Genomic DNA, 13,328 nt, shown 5'->3' with positions numbered 1-13,328 from the left:
CCCATACTGCTCCAGGGTGCCGTCTACATTACGGCTTTAAAAAAATATAAGATCTACAAATGTGTCTGTAATAGAGAGGACCTCTTTTACTTATTTTTGTACATATTCACATTTTAACTGAACATTTTGAGCTTCGTATCCTGTCCAGCTGGCCACTCAGCCAATTAGTTCCACCTGGGGAGGTGGAGAATGTTTGGTGGTGATGATCATAATGAGCAAGTACAATATGTGTAATATGTATGAGTGCAATGGAGACAGTAGGTGCAGGATTATTGAAAGCTTAACAGAGTTACTGTTCAAGTTGTGCTGTTCTGCTTCTGTTCCTGTATATTTGGGCTGGACAGAGTCACTAATATTGTAAGTGATATCTTACAATATCACTTATACAATTGGGAAGTATTTTGTCTCCCGCTCTTCTATTGAGACATATAGATTGTGTCAAAGGTGATCAGGATCTCACACAAATTTTGAATTTTTTGATTGAACTTCACTTCAAAAGGATAAATACACAAGAAACCCTGAAGGTCCTTTTTCGGACCTGAAGGTCGGGGCCGGGGAGCCAGTCACCCAAAATTTGAGAGGACTTGTGATGTCATGACATACTTTTTCTATTAATTTGGTCATTAAGGTCCACAGAATGAGAGGTCTGTTCTGCCGGAAATATCGCGGAAAAAATGTATGGCCATTTTTGTATACCACACCATAGACGACCTATATAAGGCAAAAACTTTCAAATGTCATCATGCTTTAAGTAGCATGTGACATGTCAAACTAGGATGTTTTCATGATTCTGAATCCATTCCAAGCATTAGTTTTGCACGAAAAACACTCCTTGGCCTAAAAACGGCCATAGCCATCATCACAAATGTGATGAGGTCAGCACAGTGGCTATGGTCCTAGTTTGACATGTCACATGCTACTTAAAGTATGATGACATTTGGAAATGTTTGCCTTATATTAGTTGTCTATGGTGTGGTATACAAAAATGTATATAACTTTTTTTTTTAGACGTTTCCGACAGAGGAGACCTCTCATTCTGTGGACCTTAATGACCAAGTGAATAGAAAGAACACCAATAAAAAGCATGTCATGACATCACAGGTTAACCTCTATTCCTTGAGCTTTTGGGCATGTTGCTCCCCGGCTACAGGAAACCCGGATCAAATCTGGGGTAGAAGAGGAAAGTTACATATTGTAGTGCAGCTTTATGTTCGTCTGTGTCCTAACATTATGGGACTTTTTTTTTTTTTTTATCAATGAATAAAATCATTGAATTCTTGATTATTTCTTTGATTTCCAGGTGGAAGAAATGCTAGAAGAGGAAACTCCAGGTCAAACACTGATTCACGTGGTATGTTTTCAAGGCAGGATAGCTGAAGATAGTTCTCAGCCATGCATTCTCATGCCTGTGACATCGATGATGCACCCTATCGTCACACACAGGAGAAATTGTTTCTTAAATGGTTCTTTAAATGGCTTTATTCCACGAAGAACCATACTAAAGACCTATTTTGTTTAGTGAATGGTTCTTCATGTTGCTCATGTGGAAAACTTAAAATGTGTCTTAACTTAAAGGGTAAGCATTCGCCGAAAATGGCAGATGTAAGCTTTTAGATCCACAGATGACAAAGGCATTTGGTAAAAAGGGCAAAAGGAGGGGACCAAATATATTAATAATTAATAATTGATGAATATTAAATATATATTGTCAGTGTTTTTAATGCTGACATTGCCTTGTTTTCAATGTTGAGAGACTAAATGGTTCACATTCTGTCCTCGCAAGACAGCACATGCCTGAGGCGTCTGTTTCAGACATATAGTAATGGAAGTTCTACAGCGCGTATGTCATGATGGGGCCCTTTTTAAAAAGCGAACTAGACCAGTATGGCATGAGAATGTGTTCCCCTCAAATGAAATCATGCATTACTAAAACACCAATGGAAGAAGAACATGTTTTTCTTCCACCCCAGGTCATGAGATGCGGAACAAAGGCAAGAGTGCCAAAAATGTGCCACCAGTTGTGAGCAGCACGGCCAAGGGCAAGGACCGTTTGACTGGGAGGGCTCGCAGGTCAGTAAAAACTAAAAACCCAACATTATCTCAATGTAGAACAAACATACCAACCTCAATTTCAAGCCTGACCCGCTAAAACCTACCAATTTAAACAATTTAAATTACTTACAAATGATTGTGGAAAAGGTAAGTAATTCCCCACAATACACTTTGTTTTTCCTTCGATCTTGAACAACTTTATTTCATTAAGACTCTTCAGCTCAGATTGATCATTAACCATTTATTGCAAAGCTATTGCAGTTAGTATGGAGGTGTGGCTCTGCTTATGTGAAATCCCAGATTATCTGCACTGAGACACAGCTCTGATATCACATCACATTGGATATCTCAGATTATCTGTGCCCCGAGACACAGCTCTGATATCAACAATAAACACCAGAGCAGAGCATAAGATAAAGACATTACATCAACAACATAACCTCAATGCATTCCATATGCCACATAGATAGATATCACATAATCATAATACAATCCATAAACACATTATAATCACAGTCGGCTACCCATAACAGAACTAGATACCACATATAGTACAATCCAAAATCGCATTATAATCACAGAATCACCCATTCCAGAACTAAATGCCACAGGGAGGAGTCCGGGGAGGTGGAGGGAACATGACATCTGAACAACCACTGAGTCAGCTTGCCACGTAGAGTGAACACAGAGTAGTGACTGCTTAAAAGGACCACCTGATTAAATTGTGGGCGTGAGCGAGTTATCTTGCAGCGAATGAGAGTGAAGGTTCTGTAATCTGGTTACAGTGTCTTAACTCAAGCAGCGATCATAGTGTACGGGCAGCCGTAGCTGAGTGGGTAGTGAGGCCGTCACCAACTGCCCCCCCTCAGTCCGAAGTCCACCCATTATATGTGTTCAAGTGTCCCTGACCAAGACACTTAACCCCCACCGTCAGCAGTGTGAAGTTCAAACTGTATTTCCCCCATTGGGTCAATAAACGGTCTCTAATCTCAAAAAACGAGTGGACTTTCAATAGACACTCAAAGTACAAAGTAAATCTTCTGATTGTTTATTACAAGAGCCAACACACATTACAGCCGGGAGGGGAAAAGAGTTGATGTCTTTCAATTCGGTGGAGTCAAAGGGCCAGATGGGCTCCCATTTCTCAGCTCGGGCTAGCAATGCAAGCACACGAGAAGGGCCATTCAGTGCATTCAGCACCATCCAGAGACGAGAGGGCTTCGCTATTAGCCGCTGCTGCTGTCACTAATGGGAAAAGATCAGAGAGTGGAGAGAGAGTGTGAAGGGGGGGGGGGGGTTGCATAGAGAGAGAGAGGCCCTCAGGCACCACAGACAATATCAACTGTGACCATACACTCAGGTGTGTGAGATGAGCTCTGTATGATCATCTGTCTCCATAGACCATGTTCACACGGCTGCCATATTGCCATTAGATTAATGGAAATGCCACCCTGCTTTTTCAATGCAAAATGTCAACATGGCCGTGTGGTCTATTGTTTGCCTGTTCTTTTTCCTCCACTGGACCTTTCTCTTTATTCACTGCGCTTCATGTGTTGGAATCTTCTTGTGTACAATGGAGATGTGACGAGATTAAATAACTTTATTTTATAACCATTTTCACCCTAGGGCTTCCCTATTTTGGGTGTGTCATTATGGGTGAAAATCTTCTAAAACATTTGTTTCGTTTTTCTTAATCTTTAACATCCATTTAAGTGGTCTTTTTTTTTACCAAGAATGAAGTTTGAAACATTTTACAATGCGATGCGTTATAAGCTTGTAGTTTTGCTATTTTCACAGCTCAACACCTCCGTATAACGGAATATAAAATAGTGCTTAAGTACTTAATAATTACCATGTGTCTATCTACACTACAGTATCTAATATTCCAGCAGTTATAACTCTTTGTTTGTTATTTAATCACCCACACCTCTCATTTCTCAGGTGGGATGCAAATGAGGAAGGAGAGAATGCACAGGTGGGACATCCAAACTGCGTTGTACTGTATAAAGTGTAAAACCTTATCATACTCGGGTGTAAATTACATAATCCCATTGTTAACCTTTTATCCGAAATGCAACTTGATTTCCATTTCTTCCCCCTATAGAATCCCGAGAGCTCGTTGGAAGACTTCTTAGAGGAACTTGACACCCTGACGGATCTGGAGGCCGGCGATCACGGAGACTGTGATCTAAAAGTAAAGGTGACGCCCACCCCAGAAGCACCGTGCAGTTCACTCTCAGAAGGGACAGAATTAAGCGGCGGACCCACGTGTCCGGTGTCGTCTGCTGCCGGCGAAGGGGATGCGGCTACGCAGGGTAAGATTGAGGCCTCGTCCCCTCGAGCTGCGGAGAAGAAAGTGCGCTTCTCAGAGGAACTCATCCAGGAGTCCCGTGCGATGAACAGCGACACTGCGACGAACTCGGCCTGTTCTGAAACCATAGCACCGGGCTCATTAAAGGTCTCCTCTCCCAGCAAAATGAACACTGAGATGCCTGGTCCAAAGCGGCCTCTTGAAATTGTCCAGGCGGATGATGGTAGTACACACCACCAAGGGGAACGATCTCCTGTTTGCCAGCAGCACGTGTCTGGCGACCTCGTTTCAGAAGCCGCATACACTGCAAAGGAGAGTTCGCTCGCGTCGCCCCTCCCTCCTGAAAAGGCCTGTGCTTCCCTACAGGAGAACCCTGTTCAGCCTGTAGGCCACGCCAAGAGCACCATCAACAACCGAAACACAGGTGTGCTATTATAGTTAGGGCCCTATGATTTCTGCCATGCTGAAGTGAAAACATGGACTGAATCACAGAATCGAGACACAAAGAAAGCATATTATATTAATATTATATTAATAATAACAGTACCTCAGATTTATATAGTGCTTTTCTAAGTACCAAAAGTAGATTTACATACATTTGATTAAAAAAAAATGAAATGAAAATAGCTGATCCACAAGCCCCCAAAGCATTGCATCATGACCCATCTGCTTGTATGAAATAGGGCTTAAAGGCGAAAACCACCCATTTTCAACATTTTACTATGTCATTAATATACCTTAGAGCTGTTGTGTGGTAATAATAAAAAAGTCCCCCCATTTTGTGTTTCCTAGAACTGTAATTATGGAAAAAAATCATTAACATGGTGAAACACATCTTGATGACATCATCAAGATGTGTTTCACCATGTTAATGATTTTTTTCAGACCTCTAGTTCTAGGAAATACAGAATGGGGGAATTTTTTTATTATTTCCACACAACAGCTCTAAGGTACAATAATGACATAGTAAAATGTTGAAAATGAGTGGAATGCCCCTTTAAGTGGTTCATTCTGGAAGTGTGCAGAATATGGGGAAAACCTAGTTTGGCCGTAGACTATTTGTCTCTTTCCTTAGCAGAAATCATGTGTGCTTCTGTGCTGTCCTTTGCATGTGTGTGTACTGTATGTACCAGCATGCACATGTCATTAAACACACAGGAGCGACAACAGAGAAGCTAACATCAGCTGATTTGTATTATTGCAGTTGACTACACAAACTTTCTTACTTTACAAATGGGAAACAATACCTCAAATCCCCAAACTGAATTTATGTAAATTTGAGAAATGATTACAGTCCTGGTCCCCATGACCCTCAAACTCCTGGATGATATCTAGCCTGTCTAATAAGCCAGACCGAATCAGCCGTTGGCAAAAAGAAATTGCCTGCCGGCGGATTACGGTCTGGAGAGGCTCAATTGTACGCCCATTTCCTACACCAGAGAACTGGTGTGGCCAATCGGGACACGGTATGCAATATGGGCGGGCTTTGGTACACTGACGTTCAATGCTTGAGACCTTTGACTGACAGTAGCTCTGACCAATTGCGTCAAAGAGAAAATGTTTGAACCCGCCCCCCGGGAAACAAGATCCATACACAGCATCTCCAGACTCGAATACCACACGACAGTGTGATTTGTGATTTGAGTCTGGCCTATTAGCCAGGCTAGATGATATCTGCAATGAATTACTGTTGGCTTTCCTTCACAGAGGAGCTAATAGACTCTGGTCTATCTGTTCTGAGCCTGGAGTCTGGAGAAACATGTCCAACGCACACCACAAGCAGTGACAAGGTCAGTACAACAACCAGGGTCACTAGTGGTCCACAAATCAATGCATGTACTGTATGTATATGATGTATGGTATGTATACTGTATATTTGTACAGTGTATGATATAAAGCGATAGTTTCATATCATATATATACGATAGTTCAGACTCCACTCAAAGGAGCACCAATGCTTGAAAAGCACCTGGACTACATTTGCTACTTCTGTACTAGCAACTGTTAAAAATGAATTTAGACACTTTTTCATCATTGGCTGCCTCTAACGCCGGGGCTCCACTGGACGCGTCAGCGTTGCGTCACCGTCAGGGAATGTTCCCTTTTTAATCAATGCCTACTGTAATCGGGATCTAATCAGATGCCAATTGTGGGGCCGAGGATTCGTCCTGTGGTCAGGGGTGAGTTACGAATCCTTGAAGAAGGCGTTGATGATAGTGATATATGATGATAAGATAATGTTATCTTATAGATGTCCTTAGTATCCTTAGTATCCTTAGTATCAATAGCTTAATCTCACTCAAACCTGTCTAGGCCCTTTCTTTATAGTCTTGAAGATGTCGTCTCTGACGTCACTGTAGTGACGTCGGAGTGACATCTCATATCCTTCGTCACACTCCTCCTTAGTGAAGCTACTAGCTTCACTATTCCGTCGTTTCCCTTGCTACCGCGGCTGTGGCCGGCAGTTCCGGGAGTGAGATTAGCTTGGCCACTGGGCGCAGGAGAATTCATGTCCCGATTTGGACTCTCGCCGTCCTGACCCTCCCGTCTTTGCCTGGTATTGCTTCTATCACTTTCCCCATCTGCCAGTAAGCCCTCGGGAGTTGAGGATCCATCACTAGGACGTAAGCCCCTTTGGCGAGGTTCTCTCTTTCTCCTAGCCATTTTCTGCGTGGTTGAAGATCCGGTAAGTAAAACTGAACAAATCGGCGCCAGAATTGATCGGCTAGGATTTGGGAGTGTCGCCATCTCCTGCGGCTGAGCAGTTCGGCTTCGGGGTAAGTGACCTGCGGCGTCGAGGCGTCGGGCCTCCCCATGAGTAGGTGATTCGGTGTGACCGGGTCCGGGTCCGCGGCACTCGATGAGACGTAGCCCAAGGGCCTGGAATTCAGGATGGCCTCGATCTCGATTAGCACTGTCGCTAGTACCTCCTCGGGGACGGTTTGGGTACCCAGAATCACGCGCAGTATCGTTTTGACGGATCTCACCTCTCTCTCCCAGGCGCCCCCGAAGTGTGGGGCGGCTGGTGGGTTGAATACGAAGTCGACTTGTAGGGGGGCCATCATATCTTTGAGTTCTGGCTTCAGATGTCCGAAGGCTTCTCTCAGCTCTCTGCTTCCTCCTACAAAGTTCGTGCCTCGATCCGACCTCAGCTCAATGGGTTTGCCCCTGCGTGCCATGAAACGCCGGAGGGACATTAAGAATGAGTCCGTGGTCATGTTGGTCAGAAGTTCTAGATGCATGGCTCGTGTCGTGAGACACTTGAATATGATGCCCCATCGCTTTTCCGTCCTCCTACCGCACTTCACGGTGAGAGGCCCGAAGCAGTCCATGCCTGTTGAGTGGAAGGGGGGGTCCATCAGCCTCAGCCTGGACTCGGGGAGGTCCGCCATCTTGGGCTCGTTGGGTTTGCCCTTCCATTTCCGGCATCCGAAGCAATTGGTCTGGTGTTTCTTCACTGCTTCTCTCCCCCTAGTTATCCAGTACTTTCTACGTATCTCGGCAAAGACCCGTTCTGTTCCTGGATGTGCTAGGTCCTCATCGTATTGTTGGATTAAGAGCTTCGTGTAAGGGTGGGTTTGCGATAGTAGGATTGGATGGGTCGCTCCGGGGTCCAGATCCTGGCATCGCCGGAGTCTGCCTCCTACTCGCAGGAGTCCTGAGTGGAGTTCTGGTGCTAGTGCCTTTATCTTGCTGGATTTGAGTATCTCCGTGCCGGCCTGTAGCATTTTGATTTCCTCAGCGAAGCTGTCCTTTTGGGCCTGACTGAGAACGCTTATTTCTGCGTCCCGGTAGTCGTCGGAGCTTATCTCCCGTTCACTCCCCCCCTGCGCCGCCTTTAGGGTCAGCGCAGTGGTCTTGATCAGCTCCTTGTAGGAGGATGGCAAAGGACTGGTCACCCCGAGGCAGCAGAATAATATCTTCTTTGTCTCGAGCAGTTCAGCCTGTTCCTCCGTCTCTACTGATAAGTTCAGTACTGGTTGTATGGGCCATAGGTCCTCTGCGAGGACGAGGAAGGAGGGGCCCTTACTCCACCGGTCTCCACTTGCGATCTCTCGAAGCGTTTTGCCCCTTGTGATATCGTCCGCTGGATTGTTCGTTGTGCTTATATAACGCCATTCTGTGGCTTCGGTTAGCGACTGTATTTCTGTCACTCTGTGCCCCACGAAAACTTTGTAGGTGCACGATCGAGACCGTAGCCAGTGGAGCACTGTGGTGGAGTCTGTCCAGAGAATTTGGGCTCCGACATTCACTGTGAGCTCTTCCCTAAGAGTCGCAACTAGCTGGGCTCCAGCGAGGGCTGCGCACAGCTCCAGCCTGGGTATCGTTAATTGTTTCTTGGGGGCAATCCTGGAACGCGCTGCCAGGAAGGATGTATGGAACATCCTTCCTGGCATTCCCCTTGTATGGGGAGTTCCAGTGGTATGATCAGGGGGGAGTGATCCGATCCTATCAGGATTTGTGGACGGACGTCTTTGATCTCCTCTAGGTCTAGGTGTTCCAGATGGGCGTACTTCTTCTGGTTCTCCTTCACACTGTAGTCTAGGCGATCGAGTCTGAAGGTATCGCCCTTGACGGCGAACACGTCCTTTAAGTGGTATGGTGGCCCACCCGATGCTGCCGTTATTTGGAGGTTTACCGACTTGCCTTCCGCATATTTCTGATCATACTCTATTGTTTTGTAGCCTAAACTCTCATTACCCCCGCCGAATCCCAGCTGTTTCACAGCTTCTGGCATAAGGATCGACCGCGCCGCACCATCATCTAGGAGAGCATAAGTGTCATAGGTCTTATCTCCATTCGTGAGGACGACGTGTACTACTTTGAGTATGACACCATTCTGACTTACGAAGGCTCGATTGGTCGTTGGGTTCACTCGATCGGTCGTTTTCTTGTTTTTACTGTATCTAGTGTCCTCGTTGAATTCGTGGAAGGGTGTGAGATGGTTACCGGTGCACACGCCACAGGTCCCTGGGTAGGTTGTAATCGAATCGAGGTTACAACTACCACCTTGGTGATCTCTTCCGCACTTATTGCATCCTTTATTCGTCGTTAGCCATTCCTTCTTCTGGGCTTTGGTCATACTTCGGAGAGTGGTGCACGTGTTGGTGAAGTGTCGGTCCGTCTTGCACATTGGGCAGTACTTGGCTTTTGTGTTACTGTCTACCTGAGGTTCAGGGGTCTTGGCTGTAGTGGTGCTGAGGTGGCCCATGGTGGATGACTTCTCATCACGATTGTTCGAGTTCCTATTCCTGTCACGGTTGTTCTTGTTGTCTCTGTTGTCTCTGTTGTCCCTGTTCCTCCCCCCGTCACGTCGTTGAGACTGACCCTGGTCGCGTGCCGGTTGATAGCGGTTATCCCCGTGGGATTGCGGTGGTGGGTGGGGGGGTGCCGGGTGTTGGTAGTCGTGGTTGTCCGGTACGGTGAGGGTGGCCGGGCATGCCTGCCTCCAGGCGGGTACGGCGTTCTGTAGGTGTTCGGCGAAGTCGCCGAGGGTGGTAGTCCGGTGTGGTGGCCCGCCGACTATTGTCATTACGGTGCTCCACCAGCTGTTCAACTGGAATCCTGGTAGACGCCCGGCGGCCTGGGAGACGACAGGGTTGCCTGCAAAGCTGTTGTCGCGCTTCAGGTCGCAGAGTTTGTCATTCAGGTCGCGGACGAGGGCTGCGAAGTTGGTGATGTCGTCGGCGTTCGTAAACGTCTTGAGCTTGTCGATGCGTTTTATGAGGACGTCGACTTTGCTAGGGCCATCGTAGTGGTGGTCAAGCTTGCTCATGGCGTCTGCGAACGGTGTCCGCGACTTGATGTTGTCGAGCTCGTGCTGGATGCATTTACGGGCAGCGCCTGCGGTGTGTTTCCGCAGGAATCTTTGCTGCTGCTCGTCGGTGTATTCCGATTTCGCACCGTAGTAATATTCGAAGTCTCGCCTAAAGCTCGGGTAGGAGCTGGGGCTAGAGCCGTCGAATGTTTCGAGGATGATAGCCTCCTTGCCGACTACGTCTGCCAGGGCGTCCAGTGACTGGGATAGGTTCACCGACGGGTCGGCTTGGCTGTTTTGCCTGGCCCATGTGTCTCTGCGTTGTGAGGCGGGAGCTGAGCCATATTCGCGGTCGTCTCTTGGTGCACAGGTTTGTGCGCTGTGACGCAGCGCGTCGGGGCTCGGGGATCGTGCACGTTCGTGGTCATATTCATGTCCACGTGTAACGTGGTGTCGCGGTGGCAGATCCGGGGGCTGCCCGTGGCTGTTGCCAGCGGCCACCTGATGGGGCATAGCCTGGTTGAGCTCTTGCTCCTGGCCAACGGGGAGCAAGGACTGGGCGTTGCATGTGCTGTCCAGTGACTCGCTTGTCCGGGCTGCACCTCGACCGAGGGATCGGGTGAGCGTCTCAAGTAGCTGGTCATGGCGCATTTGCGCTGCAGCTTCCCGTCGCGCTGCAGCAGCTTCCCGTTGCGCTGCAGCAGCTTCCCGTTGCGCATGAAGCTCTCGCTCTGTAGTTGCGCGTCTCTCGTAAAGCTCTCGCTCTGCAGCTGTGCGTTTCTCATACTCGGCCTTGTCATCTCGCATGGCGGAGTTGGTCGCCGCAAGGGCACGGATTGCCTCGTCAATGTGCATCCCGTCCTCGGGCATGATGGGGTTCTCAGTTGAGATCCTGGACTGTATCTAGCGTCGTAAGACGCTCCTTAGGTTTTTGGTGACGGCCTGGCGTTGTCGTCAGGTCGTCTAGAAGTCAGATGTGCTGAGGGCGGTCGTCCTGAGCGTCTGGCGTTCTTTGACGGCGTTCAAGGACCATGTAATCGGGATCTAATCAGATGCCAATTGTGGGGCCGAGGATTCGTCCTGTGGTCAGGGGTGAGTTACGAATCCTTGAAGAAGGCGTTGATGATAGTGATATATGATGATAAGATAATGTTATCTTATAGATGTCCTTAGTATCCTTAGTATCCTTAGTATCAATAGCTAAATCTCACTCAAACCTGTCTAGGCCCTTTCTTTATAGTCTTGAAGATGTCGTCTCTGACGTCACTGTAGTGACGTCGGAGTGACATCTCATATCCTTCGTCACACCTACGATGCGTTGTGCTGCGTTCGGTGACTGCTTTAAAATTGCCCCGGTTCGTTTTTTGATCCGCGTCACATAGAGCCGTGACGCCAAATAGGCTTATAAATATTTATGCTCAACATACTCAATAAATATATTTATTCCGAGTTCCCTGACTGAAATGTAGTTGTGGGTGGTCCTTGAGGATTGTTTGAATTATGCTAGTGATTCAGAGCTCAAAAAAGGCATCTCGCCAGAACCACTGTTTTAGATTTGGGGAATTTGTATATTCTAGTGCCTCCATGGCCAGTTTGCAGCACTGAAGTATAGGTGATCAAGAGAGAATGCCTGTTCATCTGAGCAGTCGCCTGGCTTTCAGGGATTCCAGAGACAATGACTGCATGCATTGCATACAGCGTATACTATACTGTATTGTAAAGAATTAAGTCAATCTTCTGTTTTTGCAGGCTAGAGAGAACGGGAAGATTGTCTGAAGGACCAGGCGCCAGATGACTGTCTTGGATGTAAGACTGAAACCAAAACACACTGCGATAGAATGTTGCCTTTCTGTACTACTTTTGCTTCCAGTAGCTCATTGAGATGCATACTGTATGGCTTCTGTACGAAGCTGTGATTTATTTGTGGTGTGCTGTAAAACAGCTTTTGGAACACGGTTATCAACGATGTAAGTAACATCTGAATGCTACGAGTTTTGAGTTTTGATCTCAAACTTGAGATCGGAGTGAGAAGTGTTTTTTTTTGTTTAACATTGTCCTTGCTCAAATATTTTGAAAGCACTTTATGAGTGTTGACAGTATGAGTATTGATGCATTATTCAGTACGTTGATATGCTGTTTAACTGCAAGCTCATTGGATGTCTGTCTCTGTTTACAAAAGGAAGATTTCATTGTACTTGTTGTACATACAGTACAAGTTTCAAATGATCAGTTCAGGAGGCTAGCCAATCAACCTTCCACATGCAGCCCATGACAATAAACTCCACCAACAGTAAAATAAACTAATCGTGTGCCTGATCTCGCCTTAGTGGTATTTTGAATATAGATAGGTGTTATAAGTAGAACAGGGATTAATTATATTATCCTATCAACTGCTTCCAGCATCCTTCAGCAAATGGCCTTTGTTTCATAGTGCAGCAATCAATTCAAGTGCTTTATTAAAGGACACTTGGGAGAAATCATCCTGACTGTGATTCTAATGAGAAATCTTAAGTGTTTTAATACCAGTGTTGCTTTTGGGAGGCTATCAATTGTCTCTCCTTATCTTAGTAATGCTAGTCAGTGGGATGGGGGACAAAATGATTTTCACACAATTACCTGCCATTTAATTTACTTGCATAAAAAAGTACCGTTTAAAAAAAATGAAATGAAGGCTGAATCCCAAATGTTTGGACCTTTGACATTTACTATGGTCATGTTAGCTACAGTAATGACTCTTCATGTGACCACTGCACCGCGCTCTGACTTAAGGTGCGTTACCCGTTCAAATCATATCATATAAATAACGGTAATGGGTCGCACACACCAAGACTGCATTTCAGTAATTTATTCTTGCATTTTGGGCAGGAGACAAACGTTTTGGCTATCCAGCCTTCATCAGTGTCACTGATGAAGACTGGATAGCCAGCTACAGTAATGATACATTAATTCATCTCAACCACTATTTACTTTAATACAGAGAAATTGGAGATGTTTTCATTACGTGCATTAATATTCTTTCTAATTTAATACTGATTATTTCCAATCATCAGCTCTATATTTGTATGCTAACATTCTACATATCATGGGTTGCTGATGCTGCATTTGCACAACTTATTGTCATTAATGTAGAAGGATAAAGATGTCAGAAATGTTCTCCTTTTAAGTGTTATTCATAGTCTAATATTTTCGGTGGTGAGGTGACCACCG

At 46.0% G+C, this 13,328-nt stretch overlaps 1 protein-coding gene across 2 annotated transcripts in view; it reads left to right on the top strand.

Annotated features, from left to right (window-relative positions):
* ccdc9b (coiled-coil domain containing 9B) overlaps positions 1-13,042 on the top strand; it is a 54,194-nt gene extending 41,152 nt beyond the window's left edge. For both annotated transcript variants that reach the window (XM_079528429.1, XM_079528430.1), the window contains exons 12-17: positions 1,301-1,351; positions 1,971-2,070; positions 3,994-4,027; positions 4,157-4,787; positions 6,071-6,153; positions 11,871-13,042. In XM_079528429.1, coding sequence (XP_079384555.1) covers positions 1,301-1,351; positions 1,971-2,070; positions 3,994-4,027; positions 4,157-4,787; positions 6,071-6,153; positions 11,871-11,897 — 926 coding nt within the window. In that variant the 3' untranslated portion in view covers positions 11,898-13,042. The remainder of the gene's footprint in view (positions 1-1,300; positions 1,352-1,970; positions 2,071-3,993; positions 4,028-4,156; positions 4,788-6,070; positions 6,154-11,870) is intronic.
* Positions 13,043-13,328: the final 286 nt, after the last annotated feature.

The sequence above is a fragment of the Electrona antarctica genome (assembly GCF_951216825.1).
Source record: "Electrona antarctica genome assembly, chromosome: 18".
NCBI lineage: Eukaryota > Metazoa > Chordata > Actinopteri > Myctophiformes > Myctophidae > Electrona > Electrona antarctica.
This window is presented reverse-complemented; position numbering and strand designations above follow the sequence as displayed.